At 45.2% G+C, this 26,344-nt stretch overlaps 2 protein-coding genes across 16 annotated transcripts in view; one reads left to right on the top strand and one right to left on the bottom strand.

The window, feature by feature from the left end:
- The first annotated feature begins 3,927 nt into the window (after window positions 1-3,927).
- ECHDC2 (enoyl-CoA hydratase domain containing 2) lies at window positions 3,928-22,580 on the top strand. Of its 10 annotated transcripts, none has more exons than XM_006934746.4 (10): window positions 3,928-4,171; window positions 9,759-9,826; window positions 9,907-9,994; window positions 12,894-12,980; window positions 13,813-13,905; window positions 15,337-15,396; window positions 15,614-15,801; window positions 19,512-19,562; window positions 21,059-21,106; window positions 21,982-22,580. In XM_006934746.4, the coding sequence occupies exons 1-10, from the start codon at window positions 4,039-4,041 to the stop codon at window positions 22,057-22,059; spliced, it is 894 nt and encodes a 297-aa protein (XP_006934808.2). In that variant the 5' UTR covers window positions 3,928-4,038; the 3' UTR covers window positions 22,060-22,580. The 10 variants fall into 10 exon arrangements, with proteins under 10 accessions (XP_006934808.2, XP_044891794.1, XP_044891793.1 ...); XM_045035859.1 differs by having other exon boundaries at window positions 3,939-4,171; window positions 13,816-13,905; window positions 15,340-15,396; XM_045035858.1 differs by having other exon boundaries at window positions 3,939-4,171; window positions 13,816-13,905.
- ZYG11A (zyg-11 family member A, cell cycle regulator) overlaps window positions 17,433-26,344 on the bottom strand; it is an 84,323-nt gene continuing 75,411 nt past the window's right edge. For 4 of the 6 annotated variants that reach the window (XM_045035846.1, XM_045035843.1, XM_003990190.5 and 1 more), the window contains one exon: window positions 17,433-25,046. In XM_045035846.1, the coding sequence (XP_044891781.1) occupies window positions 24,883-25,046 (164 nt within the window). In that variant the 3' untranslated portion in view covers window positions 17,433-24,882. The remainder of the gene's footprint in view (window positions 25,047-26,344) is intronic. The other 2 variants (XR_006584278.1, XM_045035845.1) reach the window with 2 other exon arrangements.

Genomic DNA, 26,344 nt, shown 5'->3' with positions numbered 1-26,344 from the left:
TTCAGCAGTTCTTTGTCTGCGAAGCTCTGGACCCGGCTCACAAGCGGATGGGAATCTGAGTCCACATCGCACATCAGAAAAAAGTTTCATAACCTAGTACAGCCATTCGGGTTTACGTTCTCTATAATGAGAGGAGTAGCGCCTGAGGCTGAGAGCAGAGGGTGGCCTGAAACCGGACTCAGAAAAGCGTAGCCTGAGGAAAGGTTTTGGGAGTGTTCTAATTGTTCTGTATCCTGTTAGTGTCGGTACTCAGAAGAGTCACTGCAAGTGCAAAAAGTCGTAAAGCTGTACAACAAGACTATGGGGAGTGTTTTACTGGATGTCTAAAACAACCAGATTTCATTTCACTGGCTATGTGACCTTTCTTGTTAATCTCTGAATCTCACTCTTGTTTTGCTCCCGCAAATTATGCTCAGAAACTGAGCTTTTGTCTTTGCCGGTAGTTTATTTAGCACAGATTTGCCGTAGGGATTCTTAATTTATAATACTAATATTTCACAAGCCAGTAGCATACGGTTAACGTCTCTTAATAAGCTCATAAAGAAATAACATACTCCAAACCAAAGATAGGTTAACTACGTTATAGTTCCAGGCATAAGGGAGATGAAATAAAGTCCAAGTTTAGTTGTGATGTACTTTCTATGAGTTAGTTGGTCCTCTGTAAATCAGTCCTTCCAACTAAGCTGGGAATCAGCTGCCAGCTTAGGTTCCTTACTGCTGGGGCACACAGCTAGCTGGCACCGAGTTGACCACTACCTAGGAAGAGTAGGCTTGCCAAGGCAGAACAGAAGTCTTTGTCTTCCTGAGACCACTGTGCCTTGAATACCACTCAGGACCAAGGGTAGGATGGCCACCCCACATGAGCAAGTGTCTCAAGACCTTCAGAGATCTGTTTTGATCAGCAAAGAGTAGCCTTGCCCAAATAGAACATTCTCAGTAAGTCCTCATAAATTCTTGGTATTTAAAGTTTAAATGTCCATTATATCGTAGTTGCTCCTCCATATGTTCCTATCTATAAGCACTCAGCAGCACAATTCTGCTATCATCTTCACATGGCCTCCCAAGTTCACCCTCAGATCAGAACAACTGCACGTAAGTCATAAGTGGATTTGAAATCTTCACAAACCAACACATTCTCATAAGGTGTTTTGTGAAGATGATCCTAATAAATACACGTCAAGGACCCTTACTCAGGACTCCTGTCTCCTCCTGGACATTAACCTCTCTCATATTCAATTCTGCATCTGCTCCCTTGCTGGACAAGAGAGAATTCCAGACTCAAAGTCTGTGACACCTATGGCCATACTGTTGTTACCACTCTGTCCTATGCCCATTGCTGCTCTGCTGATCTTTCTTGGAGGCCTAGGAATAATAATAATGTAGAGGAAGGGGGCACTTTGTTATCTTAAAATCCAGGCACCAGATTTCCTCTTAACAAAAGGAATTCTTTTATTGGTGTATTAGTTTGCAAGTGCTGCTATAACAAAGGACCACAGGTTGGATGGCTTAAACAACAGAAATTTATTTTTCCACAGTTCTGGAAGCTGAAAGGCTGAGATAAAGGTGTCGGTAGGTTGATTTTGTCTGAGGTCTCTCTCCTTGGCTTACAGATGGCCATCTTCTCCCTTTGTCTTCACAGGTCTGTCCTCTATACCTATCTGTGTCCAAATTTCCTCTTCTTATAAGGACATCAGTCATATTGGATTAATGTCTAGCCTAATGATCTCATTTTGAACTTAATTACTTTTTTGAAGACCCTATCTGCAAACACAATCATATTTTGATGTACTAGGGAATAGGACTTCATACGAATTTAGGGGGACATAATTCAGTCCACAACAGTTAGCATTAACCTCATTAAGTATGAGAAGTGGGGTCCCACAGTTGATCCCCAACCTTTCTTTCTCATGGATTCTTGTGTCTACTATTCTTTAAGGAGTGAAGGAGTTGGAATTGTGTCCACTAATATATAGAAAAGGGACACAGAGGGATGGCCAGATGATCCATAACCTGAATTAACTCATTGGAAGCAAAGGCAAGGGATCAAAAATGACTAGGACTGATACAAACCCCAATTAATCTTTTAGGTCACACAGAGGAACTTAGGGTTTCCCATTAGACCCAGGAAGGAGATGAGAGCACATTTTTGCTTAAACCTTACTAGACATAGTGATGACCTCAGCAAACACCAATGACTTTGAAAAGAGAGAATTTTAGGGGTGTCTGGGTGGCTCAGTTGGTTAAGCATCTGACTTCAGTTCAAGTCATGATCTCATGGTAGTGAGTTCGAGCTCCACGTCAGGCTCTGTGCTGACCGCTCAGAGCCCGTAGCCTGCTTTGGATTCTGTGTCACCATCTCTCTCTGCCCCTCCCCTGCTCATGCTCTCTCTCAAAAATAAATACACATTAATTTTTTTTTGAAAGCCGTGGCTCTCAAAGAAATAAAAAGAATTTTATTTCTAGATCACCTAATAGTCCAGCCATTGGTTGGAGGCATGAATTATTAGTGACTTTGGGGTCATTAACAAGTGGAAGGCGAGTGAGGTAGAGTGTTCACTGAACACTCTTTATTGATCCACCCAGAATGAACTAAACAGGGCCACTAATGACCTCTGCACAAGCATTTTGGGTAGATAGTGGAGGCAGAGGCTAGGGATTCACATTCACAAATATTTTTGCCATCTAATTAGTGAGCATAAACTTGGGATGATTGAAGAGTGACTGGGAGGTGAGGCAGTGAAGCCCATGAATGTAGACAACATCAGAACGAATAAATGAAATGACATTTAAAAAATGGAATAAGAAGCAAGGTTCACACACCCCCATTCAATCATCATAATACCACCATGACATAGTGACAAAGATTCTCTTCTTGACCAAATTCTAGCCGTGCCCCTCTGAGCCCACTTCTCTACTAGGCCTCAACCTTGGCCTACAATGACTTGTACACTAACATAGTTTCTAGCAGATCAAGGCCACATTCCTAAGATGACCCTGGCCCCCCTTAGAGTGCCTGGAGGAGAACACTTAAGCCAACTGTAGAAATTAATAAAGGAAAACCCTCACTAAAATGCAGTCAGGAGGCCAGAAAGAGGAGTTCTCATGCGATACCACTGGACATCAATTACAGGAGGAATTGTCAATTATAATAGACTCAACAGGAGAGGGTGTACATTGTATCTCCTACAAGAAATCCAGTAGGTCAGCCGCTCAGCCCATGAGAAACTGTGATCACTCTGACCTCTTGCTTTTCTCCAGTGGGTTTTGGTTTTAAAGCAACCACTCCCAACTTCTCCATAAAATATGGTTTCCTCCTCTGTTGGACTAGCCTGTTTTTTTTCCCGTGGCTTGTTTGTCCCAAATTGCAATTCTTGGCTATTCCCAAAGACACCTATTTTTGCTGGTAAAACAACTTTTATTTTTAAGGTCAGCACTGCCAAAAGAATTTACTGCTTGTTTCAGCCAACACCTGAAGACAGCACCCCCACTGTCTGTCACCGCTGCCACCAACCCCAGTCTCTGTGGGAGCCTAAGGTTGGATAGGCGCCAGTTAGCTAACACAGATGAGTTTCACGTGGCCAAACGCCTTTCCTGATTTTTGTAATTCCTCACAAGCCCGGTTCACCCACCTCTCTCGTTCCTCTTTCTCCCTTTAAAATTCTCAGGCACCTCTGTACAAATGGAAGTTGAGTTCAGTTCACACACGACACTTCCCATTTGCAGTAATACATTATCTGTTCTCACTACTTTAGCCTCCCCTTTATCTGCGACAGTAGTCACTATTATTATCCCCGCTTTAGTGATTAAAACACTGGCACTTAAAGAGGTTGACATCCTTGTCCCAAATCACACAGCGGAGCCGGGCTTTACCTAGCCAGGGCTCCAGGGCTCTGAGAGTCAAGAGGCGAGAAGAACTGCGTTGTGCTCTCCGCCCATAGGTGGAGCAGTTTGCGAAACCTGGGGGCGCCGCTGCAAGCTTTCAGCGAGAGAGGAGGGAGCAGTGGAGGGGCCCTTGGCACCTTCCCAGCCTGCGCCCAGATGCTGCGAGCCCTGACCCGTGCCCTGCGCCTTCCACGCCCCTGGAGACCCCTTCAGACCCGCAGCTGCGCCTCCGATGGGGCGGCTGGGGACCCGGAGATCCAAGTGCGCGTCCTGGCAGGTCCAGACCAAGGTAAGTGTGCTGTCGCGCTAGCGCCCAGGGGGAGACGCGACGGGTCCGAGCCGGGCTCCCGGCGCTGCTGCCAGGGCCGAAGCCATGGCCAGAGCGGCCCACTACACGCGGGAACACAGACCAGTAAGGGGAAGGCGGGTCGTTTAAGGATTTGATCCCGAATATGCGGTTTCCCAGTCAAGGCTCCCCACGCCTTCCTAAGGCCGGGGAAGTGGGTGGCCCCGTCACTAGCCGCCCAGACCCTAGTTGAGGTGGAGCTCTAGGTCAGTCTAAGTCCCTTCAGTCCCCCATTCGAAGGCCTGGGGCTGTGACGGAGGGACGGAGACTCGCTCAGCGATAGACCAAGCACCGGCGACCCCCACCCCTCACCGCTTCCACCCCAGTAACTTTAAAAGGCCTGCTGTCCCGTCGGCCAAGAGTCCTGGCTAGTTTCCAGAGCGCCGAGGCGGCGGAGCCGAGGCGGCGGAGCCAATCCGGCTCGCCATGCAGGGACGAAGAGGGAGGAGAGCAGAGGAGGAGCAAAGACCGGGGCAAGTCTCCATGCGCTCTGGCCCTGCTGTGGCTGGCCATGGCTGGCGGACTTTTACACTCTTTTGAGTCAAAGGAGAAAGTTCGTGCTGGTCACTGGCAGAGAACTTTTTTTTCCTAAGTAGGCTTCACGCGGAGCCCTAAGCTCAAAGTGGGGCTTAAACTCACCACCCTGAGATCAAGACCTGAGCTGAGATCAAGAGTGGGATGCTTAACTTACTGAGCCACCCAGGCAGCCCTCCATTTTCCACTAAGGGCGTTTTGTTTTTTGCTGGGGTGCAAGGGGATGTCAAAGTGCATTCAGTGGCGTTAACACCCCTCAGTCCTCTGCGTGTTACCATAAGGGCAAAGCCATGTTCTTGCCTTTCCTTTCTCCCCAGTCCCAACTCTCTCCCTCAGTTTGATGTAGCATAGTTTGTGTTTTAATTTACAGTTTTAAAGTACATAGATGGTGTCATACTATATAACTCGTATTTCTTCCTTTTTTCCCTGGTTGATACTAAGTTTTGAAGAGCTGCTTTGCCATATAAATCTAGTTTCTTGCTCCCTGCTATTGTATACTGTTCTGTAGAGTGCATCCCCGACATGGACATGAAGGGTCTTCCTCTAGCCATTTGGGATTGTTGGTTCTTTTTTGGTTTGTTTTTTTAATGTTTATTTATTTTTGAGAGAGAGAGAGAGCAAGGGAGGGGCAGAGAGAGGAGACACAGAACTCAAAGCAGGCTCCATGCTCCGCACTGTCAGTACAGAGCCTGACATGGGGCTCGAACTCACAAACTGTGAGATCATGATCTGAGCTGAAGTCAGACACTTAACCGACTGAGCCACCCAGGTGCTTAGGATTGTTGGTTCTTAGAGAACACTCCTTACTCTCATGCTTAGTTCATTGCAAAGCACAACAGCACTTGCTTTGAGATTGTTATAATTATTCTCCCTACTTTACAGATTAAGAAATTGAGGCAAAGGTTAGGCAGTTTGAATCAGATCTGATTTCAAAACCTGTTTTCTCAACTATTAGATCATCACTACTTCTTTAGTATTGACTCAAAAGACAGACTTCTACATCAATTTAAAAAACCAAAAACCAAAAAACTATCATATGTCAAATTAGGGCTCACTTGCAAATACAGAATGTTTTATCCACAAATAACAAGGATTAGCAGATTAAACGGCTGCCCTTGCCAGAGGGCATATAGAAGGCAGGAGGAAGTCACTGAGGAAGGAAACCACAGGGGAAGGAAACCATGGAGAAACCACGGATGGAGGAGGCAGCCGGAAGAGACTCACAAAGGAGAACACCGCCACCACCCCCTACCTCCATCCCCCCCACCTTCCACCAACCTAAAGTGATTTGGGGTCATTTGGTATTCATGTTAGAAGCCACAGGTTCTGCTTCCACTTGAGCTGACGGCACCACAACATTGTCACATTTTCTGTTGTCCTTGAAAATGGGATTCCCTTTTTAACCACTCTTGGCTCTTCTTATGGCTCTGCCCAACTCCTTAGCTGGGCGTTCAACATTCTCCACCACAACCTTACCTTTCCATCTTATCTCTTCAGCGCATTGGGTTCATTTCAAACTGTCCCACCTCTGTTTTGTTCACTTGGAGTCTCTTTCCACTCTGCTTATGTAAGTCCTTATGGAATTACACACCCCCTCCTTCCCATTTTCCCATTACTTTCCATGTATCTAAACTTATCTCTCTCATAGGTTGTTAACTCTTAGAGAGTGAGGATTGCTAGGTGGGTCCAGCTATTAGGTACATTCTCTTCTGGGCCTGAATTTCCCCTTCTATATAGTAAGGGGTTGTAAAAAGAGTTGGTCTCTAATACCTTACAGTGGTTCCTGTTGACTTTTTCTGGGGAACAAGAATTTTCTGTCCCTTTCAAGGTCTAGTTTCTAGGTAAGAGTGGGGAGGGTATAGTACATACCTATCCTTACTGTGGAGGTCCAGCAAGGGCAATGTTCCCAGAATCAGGGCTTGACTAAAAAGTCAGGGACCATGGCTGATTCCTCCCTATTTCTCCAGGACTTGACATGTGATAAGTGCAAATTAAATGAAAGCCAAACATAACCCTGTCTGGCTCCTCATAGCTCCCAGCTTGGAGTTCATTCCTTCTATTAAATCCCAGAGTTTCCCTAGCATCTATGCATTTTTCCTGCTCACTGCTCACTCACAAACTCTGGCTAAGCACTTATGGGCATTATCTCTCTCTTTTTTTAAGACTTTATTTTTAAGTACTCTCTACACCCAAGATTTACAAACAAATTTACAACCCCAAGATCAAGAGTTGCATTCCCTGCTGACTGAGTCAGCTAGGTGCCCCAAGGCATTATCTCTTTTAATCCTCATAACAACCTTTTTATTATTAAAAAATAATTTTTTTAATGTTTATTTGTTTTTGAGAAACAGACAGAGTGCAAGTGGGGGGTGGGGGCAGAGAAAGAGGGAGACACAGAATCGGAAGCAGGCTCCAGTCTCTGAGCTGTCAGCGCAGAACCCAACGTGGGGTTCAAACCCATGAACTGTGAGATCATGACCTGAGCCGAAGTCAGCTGCTTAAGCAACTGAGCCACCCAGGTGCCCCCCTTTTTATTATTTCTACTTATGGATCAGGAAATTGAAGACCAGAGGGTAAAGCAACTTGCCCAAGACCAGTGGAACTAGTATATGACTAAGCTGTGACATGAGCCAAGCACCCCATTTGTATTCTGAAAGAAGGAGATAGAGATGGAGAGAAGGGATAAAGATGAAATATGGGAGAGCATCAGCCAGAAAGGCAAGACAGAATAGGAAAGTGAAGAGGAGAGAAGAACGTCTATCAATCTCAGGATATTGCCTGAGGATAACAAATTACCACAAACTTCATTGCTTAAAATAACACATATGTATTATCTTATAGTTCCTATAGATCAGAAGTCCAGGCACAATGTAGCTGGGTTCTCTACTTCAGGGTTTTACTAGGCCACAATCCAAGAATTGGCCAGGGGTACGGTCTCCTCATAGGCTTGACTAGGGAGAGATCTGCTTCCAAGCTCCTCCGATTGATAGAAGTCACCTGCTGTGATTGTAGGACTGAAGTCCTGTTTTCTTCCTGTTGGTCTGGGGGGTGTCTCGCAGCTCCTGGGGGCAGCCTATAGTTCTTTGCCACAGGACCCTCTCTATAGGTCCACTAGTTTTTCTAGTATGCCCTAGCAAGACAGAGTCTTACATACGTTGTAACCTAATTATGGAACGAACATCTCATCTCCTTTGCCATATCATTAAATTTTAATCTTCGAAGTGACATTTTATGAGTTTAGCTGTATTCTGTTGGTTAGAAGCAATTCACGGGGCCCTGCCCACACTCCAGGGAAGGAGATTATTGAGGATATGAAGATGGGGCCTGTCTGCCACAAAGATGTTGGACCTCTAGACTGTTTTCCTCAATCCCTCTGATGTGGTTTCTTTGTATCTACCAGAGTTTCCCTTCCCCAGAGTTGCAGCATTTTCTTTCATGGAGCATTAGAGCTGGAGAAAACCCTGGGGACATCTGAGTTCTGTGGGACCTCCAGACCTGTTGGGCTCAAAGAACTCTTTGAAGGTTTCTGGGGAGGCTAAGGAAGCCAGCCTAGTCTGCATGTTATAGATTTCTGTCCTGAACCACAGTTCTCTAACTCCTGGCTGGAAACCCTGTCCCTTGAGCGCTCCAAAACTTTTATTGTCCCTTCTGTGTCTCAGATTAACTCACACTGAGAATGCCATCTTAATAAATACTGCTTATTTCACAGACAAGGCTCAGGACCCTGGGGGAAAATACTAACGGGTCTTTGGAGGCCAAAGGATAGGTAAATACAGGAGGGGAGGGGCGCCTGGGTGGCTCAGTTGGTTAAGCGTCCGACTTCGGCTCAGGTCATGATCTCACGGTTCGTGAGTTTGAGCCCCGCATCGGGCTCTGTGCTGATGGCTCAGAGCCTGGAGCCTGTTTCAGATTCTGTGTCTCCCTCTCTCTCTGACCCTCCCCCGTTCATGCTCTGTCTCTCTGTCTCAAAAATAAATAAACGTTAAAAAAAAATTAAAAAAAAAAATACAGGAGGGGATACAACCAAGAAGGTACAAGAGTATTTGAGCCCTTGCCCAGAACTGGTCTCTCTTCTCTACAACTGGCCCAGATTGTGGGGGTGAGTTGAGGCCAGAGTAGGATGCAATGGCCATATTGGGGATGGAGGGGGGGGGGCATTTTTTGGGTGGTATTAAGGAATTTGGCTTAATTTTGGTGCAAAGGGAAAGGGAGGGTCATGGTTGGATTTGGGTTAGAAAGAGGACTCTGACCCAAATGAGGAATGAATGTGGAGTAGGGAGGGGGAGCAAGACCGAAGGCAGGAGGGCCCATTTTGGGTGATCCATGTAGTAAAGAACCCATATAGGTTGCTGGCTGCAAGGAGGGATATTAGCTGAAGTATCTGAGATGTCATTTAAGAGGTTGAACTGGCATTGGAGACTGAGTAAATTCCATGGGTGAGGAAGAGGGGACTTCTGAGTTGATAGATCATTTACTCACAAAGGGAACAGGAGAAAAGATTGATCATTTTTTTGACCGGTTGGTCAAGACATCAAGTGGGCAATTGTGTATTCAGGCTTAGAGCTCCGGGGAGAGTTCTGAGCTAGTCAGATATGCAGAGCAGTTCTGGGTATACAGGAGGCAAGCACACAGGTGGTGTGGAAGGTGGAGAAGGGGCAGATGAGCATGTGAAAGCCCTCCTGACTTGCCTGTGTGTTTGTGTGTATAATAACAGCAGAAGCAGGTAGGAACCAATGCAGTGGTCATTGTTGTCCATCTCTCCGGGTTGCTCCATGGGGGTTACAAGCCCTTTCACTTCTATGAGGGAGAAAGAGCAAGGGGTTATTCTCTCCATGTTATGGTCAGGGAAACTGAAGCCTGGGTGTCTGTGACTCGCTCTAAGTCACACTGCTCATCAAGGGTGGAGGCCACCAAGAATCCAGGCGGCTGCCTCCAGGCCCCAGCCCAGGAGTGAGCAGGCCAGCTGGCTTACCCAAGGCTGCCCTGTCACCTGCAGGAATCACGGAGATCCTGATGAACAGACCAAGTGCCCGTAATGCCCTGGGGAATGTCTTGGTCAGTGAGGTGAGAAAGGGCAGCACCAGGGTGGGTGGGGGCTGGGCTAGGGCTGGGCTGGGAGATACCTGAAAAGATCTCCTCTGCAGCTTCTGGAAGCTCTGGCCCGGCTGCGGGAGGACCAGCAAGTACGCGTTCTGCTATTCAGAAGTGGAGTGAAGGGTGTATTCTGTGCAGGTGGGTTTCCTCCCTTGCCTCTACCCCAGGGCTCAGCAGGGTTCCCACCAGCCTATAGGGGGTTGGGGGCGAAGGTCAGCTCTAGCATAGGACTTATTATTCCCATTTTATGGATGTGAACTCAAATACTCAGAGGTAAAATGCCTTGCCTAGTGTTACACAGCTAGTAAGAGGTAGAATAGAATTCAATTTTAACTTGGCCCCTCTGACCCTCAAATCCTTATTCTTTCTGCTACACCATGCTCTGTTCTGACGCTTCACCGAGGAAACTAAGTGCTGTGACATTGACAAGGTCTGTGGCCAAGAAGGTACTCTGTGTCCCTTTGCCCACCCACAAGATCTCAGTTCCTGTCGTCAAAACTCTCCACTGCCCCTGGACAATTTGGTCCTCACAGTAGGGCAAGCATCACCAACTTCTGTTTCAAAGACACAAAACACTGACTCACATCCCCACAACAAGAAGCAAGTGAGTGAGAGATGCACTGAGCTGAGCTAAGAACCCACTCTGGGGTGATTGGGGAAGGGATGGCAGGAGTCACTGAGGAGGTGAGAAGAGGCCATGGATGGGTAGGACAGGAAGAACATGGAATTTCAAGGTGATATGGCTCAGTCTCTAGGTCTGAGCTGTCGGGACCACAGTGCCCAGTTTGGGGTCTCCCCTGGCACGACAAGTATGCAGAGGGGTCTGCCTGACGCAGCTGCCCTGGATGAGGGCCTCACTCTACCCTGGCTTCCTCCTTCAGCTCTATGCCTGTCTGACCTTCTCTATGAAGGTCCCAGTAGCCCCACTATCCCACCTAAGCACAGGGAAGTGGAGGGGTTGGGGGGATGGCTGCAGGAGGTCTGGGTCTGTCTCTGACTTGTTCTGGAATCCTGGGATAATCCCTACCCCTCTTTGGCCTCAGTTTCTCCATCTGTCTTTGAGGGGCTGGGACTAATCAAAGACATGCAAGGGCTGTCAGCTCTGAATTCCCATAGTTTCAGATGTGAAGAGAATATATTCACTCCCTACTCCCACCTCAGCCCCCTGCCATCTGGCCTTTGATGACTCTGCCGTGGTACTACTCTTACCAAAGTCCTTCCCAACTCCATCCCACTGTATCCTGCACTTGCTTGTCAGTTCTCTCATCTTGACTTTGTAGTCTCCTTGGACCACACTGACCCCTCCTATCAAAAAGTAATATGTTGGGGCACCTGGGTGGCTCAGTCAGTTAAGCGTCCGACTCTTGATTTTGGCTTGGGTTATGATCTCAGGGTTGTGGGATTGAGCCCCACATCGGGCTCTGGTCTGACAGCACAGAGCCTGCTTGGGATTCTCTCTCTCTCTCTCTCTCTCTCTCCCCCTCCCCCGCTCTCATGCACTCTCTCTCTCAAAATAAATAAACCTTAAAAAAATCAATATGTCAATTATTTCTCAATAAAACTGGGAAGAAATAATACATTTTTGATGTTTAAATTTGTTTATCTATTTTGAGAGAGCAGGAGAGAGAGAAAGCATGGGGGGGGCAGGGAGGAGCAGAGAGAGAAAGAGAGAGAGAGAATCCCAAGCAGGCTCCATACTATCACCATGGAGCCTGATGTAGGGCTTGAACCTACGAACCGTGAGATCATGACCTGAATGGAAGTCAGATGCCCAACTGACTGAGCCACCCAGGTGCCCCAAGAAATAATACATTTTAAATATTATCATATATATTTTAAATTGTGGTAAATAAATAAATTACACAGAGTTTACATTTTAATCATTTTTAAGTATAAAATAAAGTGGCACTGAGTACATTCACATGGGCATGCAACTATCACCACTGTCCAATTCCAGAAATCTTTTATCATCCCAAATTCTGTACCTATTAAGCAATCCCTCTCCATTCCTCCTCCCCCCACCAGCCCCTGATAATCTCTGTTGTACTTTCTATCTCTATGAATTTGCCTATTCTAGATACCTCATACAAGTGGAATCATACATTTGTTCTTTTGTATCTGGCTTTTTTTACTTAGCATAATATCCTCAAGGTTCACCCATAGTGAACATGTCAGAACTTCATTCCTTTTTATGGCTGAATCATATTCCATTGTATTTATACTATGTTTTATCTATCTTGATGTGCCCTGGGTTGTTTACACCTTTTGGCTATTGTGAATAGTGCTGCTATGAAAATTGGTATGCAAGTCTCTGTTTGAGTCTTTGCTTTTAAATCTTTTAAGAGTGAAACTGCTGGGTCATATAGTAATTCTATGAATAACTTTTTGAGGAACTGCCCACATGTTTTCCAGAGCAGCTGCATCATTTCACATTCCCACCAGCAATGCACCAGCGTTCTCCACATCCATGCCAACACTTACTTTCTATTTCTGTGGTTTTTTATAATAACCATCCTAAACGGTGTGAAGTTGGTTTCTCATTGTGGATTCAATTTGCATTTCTCTAATGACTAATGATGTTGAACATCTTTTCTTGCTTGCGTTTATTGCCCATCTGTATATGTCTTCTTTGAAGAAATGTCTATTTGAGCCTTTTGTCCTTTGTGGTTTTGGTTGGTGAGTTCTAAGAGTTCCTTAGGTATCCTAGATATTAATACCTTATCAGATATGTACTTTGCTAGTATATTCTTCATTCCATGGGGTGTCTTTTCACTCTCTTGATAGTGTCCTTCGATGCACAAAAGTTTTTAATTCTAATGAAGTCCAACTGACCTTTTTGTTGTTGCACCTGTCCTTTTTTGACACACCACCCGCCCCCCCACCCCCTTCCTCCCTGGCTTCCTGGCCCATGCCTTCCTCTCTGAGATTTCGCCTTCCTCTCTGCCTCTCAAGTCACCTTTGCTGGGTCCTTTAACAACCTGGGATTCAGTAATAGGTCATTTCCCAAGGGCTGTCACCACCCCCTCACTATCTGCAGGTGCAGACCTGAAGGAGCGGGAGCAGATGAGTGAGGCGGAAGTGGGGATCTTTGTCCAGCGGCTCCGAGGCCTGATGAATGAGATTGGTGAGGGTCTTGGAGTGGGTTGGAGGAGGGCGTTCAGGGGCCCTGCTGATCCCAGCCCCAACACACCTACCATCCTCCACTGTAAAGAGAGGACAGTTTCTGTTGTGAGCTCTGTGAAGACAGATGACTCTCCCAGGAGGAAGGGCACAAAGAATTCTACAAGGTGGAAAGGGACAAGAGAGTTCAGAGGGCATTTCTCCCGGAGGGAGCTCTGGTGCTCAGCCTTTGTGTCCTGCTAGTTCTGACCTCCCCACCTCTCTACCCTCAGGGTTCAAGCCCAGCTATTCCAGTGGAGTCAGATTTCAGGCTGCAGGCCTTCAGGCTTTGATAATTACTGCTCTTTTTGCCTGGAATATCCCTCCTTGGCCACCTGAACTTTTTACTCATTCTTTAAAACCACCAGGAAGCCTTCCCTGACTGGTTCTCCAAGATTTCTTTATCAGAGCACTGATTACCATGGGTCATCATTGCCTGTTTACAGATCTGCCTTCCCCGTATCTATTCAATTCTATGTTTTCAGCACCCAGCATGGGGCTTGGCACACAGAACTTGGAGGAAGTGCAGAAAGGCTGGTCTGGGGATGCCAGCTGGAGAGCGGGCCTGAGCACGGATCATTCAGCCCATCGCCCCACCCCAGTAGCCCACCTAATTTCCCAACTTTCCCCAATAGAAAAACCAACTTCTAAGATAACCTGGCTGAGGCACCAGGTAAGGTTCCAAACCTGGGACCCATGAGGCCCTCTGTCCCAACCAGCTAGCCCCTTTCCAACCTTGAGTCCCTGTTCTGGTCCTGCTAGGGCCTCTCAGGCTGAGCCTTTCTTCATCTCCACAGCAGCCTTCCCGGCACCCACTATTGCGGCTATGGACGGGTTTGCCTTGGGTGGAGGCCTGGAACTTGCCCTGGCCTGTGATCTCCGAGTAGCAGGTACGGGGCAGAAGAAGAGGTGGGACAGGGTGAGGAGGGAAGAAGTAAAGCAGGGTAAGTCTGGAGATTCTGCACTTAGCCACTGCTCTGAGCTTTCCAATCAACAGCAAAACTAAATGTAACCTGAGGGATACAGAGCAAGTTTGGGGAGAAGCTGGTTTCCCTCCTGGCCCAGCCACTGACTGCTGTAGTACCTTTTACTCTTCAGAACCAGAATGCTTCTACCAACCCCACAGCAGTTGGCGAGAGGACAATCAACAAAAACGCAGGGAGGGGAGACTGAGGAAAAGATTAATTGTTCAACTTTCTGGTTCTATGCAAGCCACATTTATTTGTCATGTTTTGCACAAAGAACCATGGGGGCAGTTTGTCACCAGCCCAGTTAATCACAAACATGCCTGGGCAGAAACACTGCCCTCTGGTTCACTGGTACCAGGCAAGGGTTGCAAAATACTTGTTCAGAGCGGTTGAGTTTGAAGAGTGGAGGGAGGGGATGAAAAAGATGATTGCCTTTAACCTTACAGGCTTGCTGGTTAGTGTGCCCTTCTTGGCGGCAGAAAGTCCGAGTGCTATCTGGTGCTACTCTCTTCCTTTCACTGCTTTTTCCTGCCACTCCAGGTAGAACATTTAGAAATGTGTAACTCCAGGCACAGAGGTAGCATCTACATGATGCATATCAAAGAGAAGGTATCAAATTACCAAGTCAGATCATAGCTCCAACTCTGTTTCTCATGTGCCCATGTTTAGGGCAACTAACTTGCAGGGTTTGGGTAGACGGCAGAGAGTGACTATAAAACCCCTCATAGGCAGGAGTATTGGCCATTCCCTGCTGCCAGACTGCATGGTTCAGATGGTCTGTGAGGGAATTCAGGAGAAGCCTGTGGGGTGGGACACACAAGGGAGCTCCTTAGAGAAGTAGAACTCAAAAGGAGAAGTGGACTGAAACATGGGAATTTTCAGGCTGATGAAAAGCTGGGAGGAATAACTGTGGTGTGAGCATGAGTCGTGATACTATAGGCCAGGCCAGAGCTAAGGGTCCATGAGACAGAGAATCCATTAACCCACAAATAGGCACTGGGTACCTCCCAAGAACCCCTTCCTTGTTACAAGCACCAGTACCTCGTTTGATCCTAAGCAGCTCTCTGATGATGGCAGAAGAGTAACCGTATTTTTTCCACCTATGAATGAGGCTCAGAAAGGGTGAGATTTGCTTGGATGCATACCTCCACCACCGGAGGAGGCAGGATGAGGGCCTAGGCCTCCTGACTTCTATGTTAGGGCTCTTGCCAAGGCAGAGTCTGGGGAGGTCTGCTGTGGCCAGCCCATGACAGAAGTGGTTGGCTGGAGGGGTGAGCCTAGGGGCAGAGGACTCTTCTCCCTGGGGATTGGCACTGCAGGACAGCATGGGTGCTTCACTCTGTTCTGTTTAAGCAGCTTCCTCGGCTGTCATGGGGCTGATTGAGACCACCCGAGGGCTCCTCCCAGGAGCAGGTAACTGTACCCACAGCACCCATCCTTCTCTACTTACCCATTCCCACTCTCTCCGAGCTACTCCCCTGCTTCCATCCTTTGCCTTATGTTCTGGGCTCTGCCCTTCCATCCTAACTCAGAATCTGTTCCTCTGAGAAGTCTTGGCTGACTCCCAGACTGGGCTCCTCTGGGCTCCCACTTCCTATGTCGATTTACCACCTGCACTCCATCCTGGCAGGAGGGACTCAGAGGCTGCCTCGATGTCTAGGGGTGGCCCTGGCAAAGGAGCTCATCTTCACAGGCCGAAGACTGAGTGGTGCACAGGCTCAAGCCCTGGGGTTGGTGAACCACACTGTTCCCCAGAATGAGGAGGGCAATGCCGCCTACCACCGGGCAAGAGCGCTGGCCCAGGAGATCCTGCCCCAGGTGAGGTAGCAGCCTAGCACAGGAGAGCCTGTGCCACGGGAGGGGGTATGTGTACACCTGTGGGGAGGCAAAGGGGGTGCGTCCTGTGAGGACACACAAGATCCACCTAACTGGACTTAAATTTAATTAAAAATTTAGTTTCTCAGTTACACTTCCGCCACGTCAAATGTTAATAGCTACATGTGGTTAATGGCTACTAGATCAGACAGTACTGCAATAAAATGTCCCCAAAACTATAAAGCAAGATTCTAAAGCAGATAAAGAACTACAAGCTTATCTTTCCCAACATACTGCACAGAGAAATTCCCATGTATCATGTAGGACATGTGTTACGACCCCAGCTAGGTGTAATCCTACCTGCTTCCAGGCCCAAAGCCTTTAGCAGGGCAGCCAGAATCTGGCTGATGGGGTCTCCAAGGACTGGAGAGCCTCTCACTGCTGGCTTCTCACTTCTCACTGCTGGGCCCTGGAGGAAGGTCCCAAGTTTCCGTATGAAAGCAGCTTGAAATGGAGCTAGGTTTTATAATGACTTAGCCCATATGGAGCCCTTCCTATCCATCAGACACAATCCCAGGTATTTTAAGAGTTTCTCAATCACTAGTACAATCCAGCCGAGTTGATTATCCCTGTTGTATTTGTAATACAACAGACCCAGAAAGGTTAAGTGACTTGCTCATCAAGGTCACAAAAAGTGATTGCAATATCAGAAAAAAAGACAATACTGGCATTTGGGCTTTTATTTTGTATGCTACAAAATACAGTATAAAAACTGGTATTCTTAAGAGTGCAGAATACATACAAAATTTTTAAAACTTAAATACTTAATGCATTTCCAACACAAAAAAATTACATTTATAAAACAGATAAGCTTATAAAACTGTTAACCATATATTATCATTTTAATATTAACAGAAAAAAGTATTTGAATTAATCACGAAAATAAGTATTTTATTTTGGAAAAAATACTTTGTCTCTCTTAAATTTAAATAATCCTCCCTCATAACTTTCAGGTGTTGAGGGCAAGGACTGTAACTTTAAAAATTAATAGTGAGTTGGTTTAAAAGAAAGAATTTGTTTTGTCTTTATTTCTTTTTCTTTTCTTCATCACATACAAATGGAGCCTGATGATGTTACTTGGGCCATTCTAATGCTACCAGGTTTCTATTACACTTGAGCAGAAGTCTGAACTAACAAAAAAACTCAAGGTAGTGCGTGGCTCACTGCACTAGCAAGACATGTGGACTGTAGGGTTGTCTTTTTGCATAAACTGAATAACTGGGTCTTTGAGCTTCATCTCAAGAGGATTCAGATTTCAGATTTTTGAATATACTGAAACAATGGTCTCCTACTAATATAATTACTTATATTTCATTACTTAAAAATAGCTTTGTATACCAAGGCACCAGCTTACCAAAAATTAGTTCCACATTCACTAATCCCAATCTTCAACTTCTAGGCGAGTTATTGGGTGCCCAGAATGAGAGGGTTCCCGAATAGGATGAGTGTAAGGATGGTGTGATAGACTGCTGCTCTCTAGTGGATAAACCACCAAGACTAGGGAGTCAAATGATATCCATACACTCAGGGAAAAAATTACATTTTCAACACACACACAACACACATTGTATCTATACAGTTTTTACTTTTCTTTGGTGAGAAATCAGTTTATTAGGTAGTTACCTAAATAATAATGCATATTCATGACAAGCAAATCAAATAGAAGAATAAGGGCATAAAGTAAAAAATCACAAGTAGGGTAACCCAGTTGACCTTGTCTCCGTAGGGCTGTCTCAGTTAAAAGTGAAAGTCCCACATCTTGATAATCCTTCAGTCACTGGCAAACCAGGATAGGTGGTCACCCAAACAGCTCTAGATTCCCCAAGCCCTCACCAGAGATGATTACTGTTAACAATTTACATACTCTTCCAAAAATTTTCATTGTATATATAGGAATACATATTATGCACCTACACTCACATATCTAAAGAACTCTGAATTCCTTTTAGGACGGTTTGGAAGACAAGGAGCACACTTGCAGAGGCTAATACAGTTCTAACAGACATATAAAAAACATGAAATTAAAATATGAATAGTAAAGAATTCAAACAATATGGAAATGTATAAAACAAAAAGTGAAGTTGTCCATTCTCCTGACCCTCTGGAGAGATCAAAGGCACGTCATGCCAACAACTTTCACACAAATGAGATAAGAATGTACATACTAGTATAGCCCTTGATTTTTTTTACCCAATATTTTGGAGTTTCCCATTTCAGCATATACTTATCAACCTCATTCTTTTAAAACAACTGCACGCTTTTTCATTCATGGTACAGATGTGCCATCATTACTCAACTAGTACTCTAATGATGAAATTTTATGTTGCTTTTTGCTACCAAAATGGCTGGAGTGCATAACTGAACATCTTTGTGTACTTCTAGAAGTGCATCTGTAAGGTGGATTCCTACATGGAATTAAAACATCAAAGGGTATGTGCATCCACCTAACATCTTGCCCTTAGAAGCATGGTACCAATTCACTCCATCAATAATGTATGCAAATACCTATTTCCTGAATCTCAGCAAACAGTGGGCATCACCAACATCTTACTACTTACCTAGTTTAGGGGAAAGGGGGCACCTCAGATTTTTAAGCTGCATTTCTTTAACAGTATAACTGAATAACCCTTGTGTTCATATTTCCTTTTCTGTGAACTACCTTTTCATACCCTTGTGAATATTCGTAAAAAAATTATACCAGCTCTTTGTAAATCAAGGACATTTGCCTGTCAGAAACATCACAAATACATCTTCCCAGTTTTTCACTTTTGCCTTTTATTCATGGTATTTTCCCCCAATATGAAGTCATTTGTGTTTATGTAGCTAGACTTTTCACTTATGGCCTCTATGTTAACAGACTTTACAAATCTTTTTCTGATAAAGTTGTACTTACAAAAACTTCAAATAATTTATATGATCAATATAGGGAGTAAATACATTTTTTGCCTAAAGTGAGGCCGGGGATAGACTGCCAGGCCTGCGGTGGCACAAGTTAATTGGAAGCAAGACCAGTGAACCGCAGGTTGCTGCTCTGATACACCTGCTTCCAGTGGCTGTGTAAACTGCCCCTTGGGATTTCAACTCAGGCCTGTCAGACCCCAAAGCCCAAGTTCCTAATCTTGACCTTTTTTTCACCCTGCTGGAGTGAAACCTGCTTGCAGTAGAGGTTTGCATTTGCCGAGATGAGTAGGGGAACAGAGCAGCAGTGAGAAAGGTGACTGGGAATCAAATCCAAGCTTCACCACTCTGGACAAACAGGACCAACTGCTTCACCTCCCTGAACCTCAAAGATGGCACCATGCTTGAAGAGTGGGTGGCACCTTTAGGCAAGTCTGTAGGTGGGAAAATACTTTGTAAACTATCATATGTTATACACACTGGGGGGATAGGTTAAATGGCAAGAACCCCAGATACACTTGGGAGGCTCAGGGATCAGTCAGGCTTCCTTCATTATAGACAGAGAGTATCAACTGAGAAGTAGAAAGTACTAACAAAATGTAACAGAACAGCTGGAACTTGACCCAGACCTGTCTCCCTGTCCATGACTCTTCGCCCCGCCCATGAAGATAGGTCCCTCTCTTTATTCCAACCCTCCCCCTCAACTATCAGCATTGATCCCCTCAACTAAGAGTTTTTCCTTTTCTTTTCCCTAGGCACCCATTGCTGTGCGGCTGGGCAAAGTAGCCATTGACAGAGGAATGGATGTAAGCAGGTTCTGGGTCCACTGAAGTCAGTGGGATTGCTGGGAAACAGTGCTTTCATGGCTCATGCAGACTGAGAGCACAGCTAGAAACAACTCAGGAACCAGACTTTTCTAACAAACATGGAGTCTGACCTCTCTCTGTGCCTTAGTTTACCCACCCACAAAATGGAAAATTTGGCCAAGTGATATTCCGAATTACATTTTATCCTCATCTCTTTCTCTTGGAGAGAAAGTAATTTGAGTAAAAGGGTAAATGACTTATCTAGGATCACAGAACAAGTGTAATAAGAATGGAAGTCTGTATGGCTCCCAGTCCACATTCTTGGGTTTATGCTGGTGGTCAGTAAGGTGGCCTCAAGGATAGGGCTCAGGGTGGTGCCTTGGATGCTACTAATCCATCCTCAGACATCAACTTACTCATCAACTCATCCATTACACACTGAATCTAGACCTGAGCTGAGAACTGGGACACAGAGAGAAGTCAAATATGGCCACTCCCCTAAGGTAGGGAAACAGGACAAATACAGACACAGTCACTAGTACAAGGCAGGGGTACCTGGCTGGCTCAGTCACTAAAGTATGCAACTCTTGATCTTAGGGTCAGGAGTTTGAGCCCCATGATGGGTGTAGAGATTACTAAAAAAAGGCAGGGGTGGGTACCAAGCAGACAGAGCTACTGCTGGGTATTGCTGGGTTAGGGAATGTTTTGTAAGGTTGGGCCTTGGGTTGGATGAGGGTTCAAAAAAATGGGAAGAGTATGAGCAAAAGCATAGACGTGTATAAACAAGTAACTTCACTGGGAGTAAGGGGTGAATGAGACTATACAGCACGTAAGTTAGGGGCACAGGCATTCTGATGCTGGACTGTCTGGATTCAAAGACCTGCTTCTCCATATATAGTTGTGACCTTCACCTTTCTATGCCTGATTTCTCAGCTGTATAGTAGGGATAATAACCCTTGCTGTGAAAAGTAAACGAGTTTATACACACATGGTATTTCTCCTAGAATGGTGCCCATAAGTGGGAGCAACAGTAAGCACTGGGCAGTAGAGACTAGAAAGCTGCCAGGGGCCCAGCCATAAACCCCAGGGCCTTACTCCTCAGGACAACAGAAAGCCTGTGAAGTTCACTTACCAGGAGTGACAGGAGGTGTGGAGAGGCAGCCACATGGGAAGGAAGGAACACTGGCTATGTACAGCTTCCATACACCCTCCTCAGCTCCCCAGGCCAAGTGCAATCCTCCCCAGTTCTCACAGCCCCGCTTTGTTCCAAACACTGTTTTATCACTGCTACAAATGGTGTTCCCTCTCCAGGTAGGGAATTCCTTATCATATTCATCTCTGTTCCCATGGACTAGCATATAGTAAGCCTCAGTAATACTTTGCTGGAGGAATCCATGAACACTAGGAAATGGTGTAGGCAGTAAGGTGGGCTGGCACCCCAAGCAGACAGAGGGGAAGAAGGTCAGGCTGATCCAGGCACCACTTCTTTCTCACAGGTGGACATCGCATCAGGGATGGCCATTGAAGGGATATGCTATGCCCAGGTACGTGACCGCTGTCTGTTGGTACATACTTGCAAGCAGAGGGCAGGCCAGAGTGGGGAGACTTGTGTAATACATAACCAATTTAGTAGGCTCCTCCCACCCTGAAGAGTTAAACTCTGTGCCACTCCCTCTCACAATTAGCGTGGGATGGTCCTAGGGAAACCACACTGGTCCCTGGTACTGTGTCCTCAGCCATCTAATGGTGGCTCATACTGCCCCACTTAGTGCACAGAGAGTCACAAAGCACACAGGTAGAGGTAAGTGGCAAAGAGCCACTTCTTTTGTCTCTGTACCAGTGGCTGCTGTAGAGACCAGGATGGCCTTGCAATGTCAAGGCCTTGGTTATAGCCTGCGGGCTGTGTGTGTTCAATTGTGGAGGATTGGGGGAGGATGGTTACCTAAGGCTGACTTATTTAGCCCTTGACTCCTGGGTGAGTCAAAAATACTAATATCCAGGTTAACAAATATCCAAAATACTCCTAAACAAGGGGTCTGGGGACTTGTAGAACCTAGTGCAAACTGACTACACACCAGGATTCAAAGCCAGATTTCTTACTGTAAAACTTAATCATTCTCTACGATCAGCCTCGTATTGGACTCCTGCAGACTATCAGCTCCCTGGAAGCATGTAAGCAGTGTGCAAGAGGCTAATGTGACAGGTCACAGATGCTAGAGAGGTGGCCTAACTTCCCCAGGTGATCAAGGAGTCAGGCCCACACCTTTGCCTGGCCCATCATCAGAGTTCAGAAACAATGAAAAGACTTGGACTCTGACCTTGCCATGGGCTGGACAAGCTTAAGCAAGTCTTTATTGGCCTCTGGCCCTGTTGTGCCCCCCACCCCACCCCAAATTAATACTCTGTATTGTTGTTTCAGAACATCCCCACCCAGGACCGGCTAGAGGGCATGGCAGCCTTCAGGGAGAAGCGGCCCCCCAGATTTGTTGGCAAATGACTCCCATTTAAGTATGGGAGATGCAAGCCATCAAGGGCAAGATCAAGGACAAGGATAGATATAAAACAACTGGCATGGTGTCTGATACCAAGGTACTGACCATGCCACTGACTGCTACCTTCGTTATTCCTTATCCTGGGGCTAGATGACCACTGGGGTCAAGTTAGCTTTGGAGAATATCTGTCTCTCCCTATTTGAATGGTAAACTAAGGATTAAAATAGACCACTCTGGGTCTTTATATTATTGACTCTCAGGCCTGGCCTGACCTCTGCCACTCAATTATCAGGTGCTCACCAGAGACAGCAAAAGGTTGTAAGAACCCTCCAGTTTCTTCCTCCATACAATAGGGATAATATGGAAACCCTGGTCATGGTAGAACAGGCATCAGGAATCAGACTGCAGATCCCAGCTCTCCTAGTTATTCATTGTGTGCCTCAGCTTCTTCAGCTGCAAAATGAAACTGTTAAAAACAAAAAAGCCTATGCCTCATGTTCAATAAATGTGAGTTATTATTACTGTACAGTGCTCTTGTGAGAACCGAATGAAATCATCACTGTGAAAACTTTTTGTAAACTATAGGGTGGCAGGCAATCTTTGATGGCTGCAGTACACAGTGCTCTCAGGAGCACTGAGAAGGGAGCAGGTTAAGTCTGAAGGAGAGAATGGAGGGTCAGGAAATGGTCAGGTAACACTGGAGTGAAGCCTGAACGTTCAATAGGCATTTGAGGCAAAGAAAGGAACGGTAAGGGAAACAGCATGAGGGAAAGTGAGCAAGAGGATGACACACTTAGAAATGATGGTGGCTGATAAACACATATGCACACTAAGCCTCATAGCCCTGCTCCTGTACCAAGGTAGGAAAAGAGAAGGCTGCATCTTAAGCTGTGGCCTTATGATCATTCTTTAACTCATCTCAGCTTCCCCAGCTTAGGGCTGGTCTAGAGATACTAAGCCAAGGGCATGGATACATACCAGTAACATTGTTGATGTGCTGCTAAATACAAGTGTGCCCAAGGCTGTGCTCATTTCCTGGAAGGAATAGTAACAGAGCCCAGGCCTTAGAATCAGAAAGAACCACATTAGCTGGAGCCACGCATTCCTTGTAACTACTCAGCAAAGTAACAATGTTACTTAACCTCCTTTTCCTCATCTGTTAAATGGGGGAGAATGCAACTTATCTATATCAAAGGACTATCATGAATGAAACAAAGTTCAGAGGGTTGCCTCAACAGGCACTAGTTCTTACTTACCACATCCTCCTATCAGTAAGAGTTAGTATCTGGCAACAGAATGTTCTAAAATACTGGAACCCAGGTCAGGAACTGAAGACAGCCTTTTGGAATCATGCAAAAAAGTGAATACAAGAAAATACAGTGCAGTTTCAGAACTGTGGAAGTAAAGAGATTACAAATTCTCCTTATCTTGCTCACTGGTGAGCAAGAATTTTGAATATGATTTAGAGTAAGGATAAGCCTCATTTGATTCCAAAAGACAGTACACAGAACTCCAGTAAGAATCGGGCCAGTTCAGAGTGCTGAGCGACCAGCTTTTGATATGGGCTCGAGTCATGATCTTGTGGTTTGTGGGTTCAAGCCCCACGTCAGGCTCTGCACTGACAGCAAGGAATCTGCTTGGGATTCTCTCTCCCTCTCTCAAAAAATAAAAAATAAATTAAAAAAAAAAAAAAAAGTCTGGCCAGCTAAAGCACAAACATCTAGTATAAAAATATGCCACTAATCAAAAAGGAATATACTTTCGTTCTTTGGAAAACTTAGAGGAATGGCAAAACATATTTCGTTGGTTGTCAATAATAAGGAAGGAATTCATACTCTGTTCCACAGAGGTTTGCAAAGGACCCAAACAGAAGCCTCTGATAGTTTATACTGCAGTTGAGGCTGGTTCTCAAAAGCCCATTATATTTCTTGTCTTCATGCTAGGTAAGAGCACTCTTGAAATCTATAGCAAAGTCTTTTTTCTGGCCCTTCCTCTTCTTCTCAGTTTTGGTCACAATCCCATTTAAATCAAAACTTTGAGGGATCAAGATTTACAATGCCCATATAATCATTATCTAAACCCTCTACTCACAGTCATCAAGTCCTACTATTTTCCACCAGCACATCCACTTACACAGAATGTTATGTTCAGTTTAGTGTGTAAAGTTGGAGCAAAAGAGGCCAAAAGCAGAATACCCAAAATTGTAAAAAATATATTTTTTCCTTCCCTCTACCCCACAAGTGGAAGGTACTTTGGTATTTATTAAAAAAAAAAAAAAAAAAAAAATTTCCCCTCTTTTTCCTCCCCTCCAGCTGAGATTCTGCCTTCTAAACAACACATTTATAAGCATGTATTTTCCAAAACTTTTTCATGTACTTCTTTTCTAGTAGCCTCACTAGGAATAACAACTCAGGATATTCTTTCAAACATGAAATTTAACATAAATACCAAGGTCTCCCTGTAGGTCTTTCGTTTCTCCTTCCTCTCTGAAACTCCCAGAGTTAAGAAGCTGGCCAGGGCTAGGAAAAGTAACTGGCATAGCTGTTCCAACATAAGCTCACAGGCCTCCCCACATAGTCCAAGGCTTGATTTTGCAAAGCTGTTGAAGGAGCGTTCCCAGAATGATTCCAACTTGATTTGAGATTATGGCTATCACTCAAAATCAACCTTTTTGCGGCCTACAGAAAATCAACAATAAAGGCCAGTGAGGCAGCCAACTTACAAACTCCAATGATAACTTGTTTCAACTCTGAACTGCTGGCAACGCAGAAGGGCTGACACTGAGGAACAGACAGCACCTCTGAAGCCCCAGGGGCTGAGGAGGGCATTCAACACAGAGAGGGTCTCTGATAATTCATGAAATGCATTCTGAAGTCATCTAGAATGGAGGTTGCAATCCTCTGTGCTTGAGCATCTGCCTCACTGTGCTCCTGGATGTCGCACAAAAACTGCAATCCTTCTTCTTCAACTAACATTCTGCAGTATTTGCTAGCTGAAAGAAAATCAAAGAGAACTGATGGACAAACTGGCATTTTAAATATTCCCAAGTTACCACATTCACCTTTTTGAAGAAAGGGTACCAAGGTTTAAGCCCTTTGACATAGGAATTAACAGATAAAAGAAATATGTCAAAGGGCACCTGGGTGGCTCAGTCGGTTAAGCACCCGACTTCGGCTCAGATCATGATCTCACGGTTTGTGGGTTCGAGCCGCACGTTGGGCTCTGTGCTGACAGGTGGGAGCCTGGAGCCTGCTTCAGATTCTGTGTCTCCCTCTCTCAGCCCCTCTCACACTTATGCTCTCTCTCTCTCAAAAATAAACATAAAAATAACTTTAAAAAAATACATCAAAACTTAAATAATGCTTGGATTGTGTGGTGCAATTATAAATGATTTTTTAGTATGTTTATTTCCAGACAACTCTATGCCTCAAATCTCTAATACTAGCTAAAAGGATAGAAACCTCTTTTATTATAAATGTAATACACATTTCAAGTTCAGGCGTTATGCTGAGCTAGATAACCTGATAACACTAGATGCTGGATAAAATATAACAAAAAATTTTAAATGTATACTCATGTGTACAAAGTAAAGAACTTGTCCAGGACCCAGACACAGACTGCAGAGAGCACCTAAGCTCATGTAACTTTATCTGCAGCTATCCCGGGGAAGAAAGGGACTGTCAGTTTCAGTAATCTAGGAATTTAGGTTCCAACTTACAAAGTTAGAAGCAATCTATATATAATAAAATATGTATCAGTGCATAAAGCTGACCCTTCAAAGGACTATAGGAGAGAAGGGATAAGACAATGAAAACATTTGGCCTCTAGGTGGGTATACAGGCGTGGTTGGAAGAAATCCTCCCCAAGAATTCATAACCACAGTAGTGAGTTGGTATAGGATTTGAATTTATACTGCCTAAATGTTCTGGGAACCCTTGAGCTGAGAAGTTAATATGAAAATTAGTTCAATCCCAGGAAAACCTCTAGAGCACCTGAGGGAAGCAAATACAAAACTGCGTAGTCTAAAAAGGAGTCTCTTAATCATTCCAAAGGCCAACTAGACACAGGGAGAAATAATGATCTAATGACATGGAAACTGTTTTTTTTTTAAGGATAAGATAGAATAAAGTGAGAGAAGGTATAAGATACTTCTGACAGACACCCCACAAGGAAAGTATAGGGGAAGAATAAGATCTTTAAACAGCTGAGAATTTTCATTAATTTTAGAAAGTGTTACTGTGACCTGAAGTCCAGAGGCTGTGTAACAAAAGGCTGATGAAACATAATGAA

This window comes from Felis catus, chromosome C1 (assembly GCF_018350175.1).
Source record: "Felis catus isolate Fca126 chromosome C1, F.catus_Fca126_mat1.0, whole genome shotgun sequence".
NCBI classification, from domain to species: domain Eukaryota; kingdom Metazoa; phylum Chordata; class Mammalia; order Carnivora; family Felidae; genus Felis; species Felis catus.
This window is presented reverse-complemented; position numbering and strand designations above follow the sequence as displayed.

What these genes read in the sequence shown, in the direction of transcription:
- ECHDC2 (XM_006934746.4), top strand. Translation starts at nt 4,039, where the DNA reads ATGCTGCGAGCCCTGACCCGTGCCCTGCGCCTTCCACGCCCCTGGAGA. An exon ending in AGGGCTCCTCCCAGGAGCAG is followed by an intron (nt 15,397 to 15,613) that starts GTAACTGTACCC and finishes CCATCCTGGCAG; the next exon opens with GAGGGACTCAGAGGCTGCCT. An exon ending in CCCAGGAGATCCTGCCCCAG is followed by an intron (nt 15,802 to 19,511) that starts GTGAGGTAGCAG and finishes TCTTTTCCCTAG; the next exon opens with GCACCCATTGCTGTGCGGCT.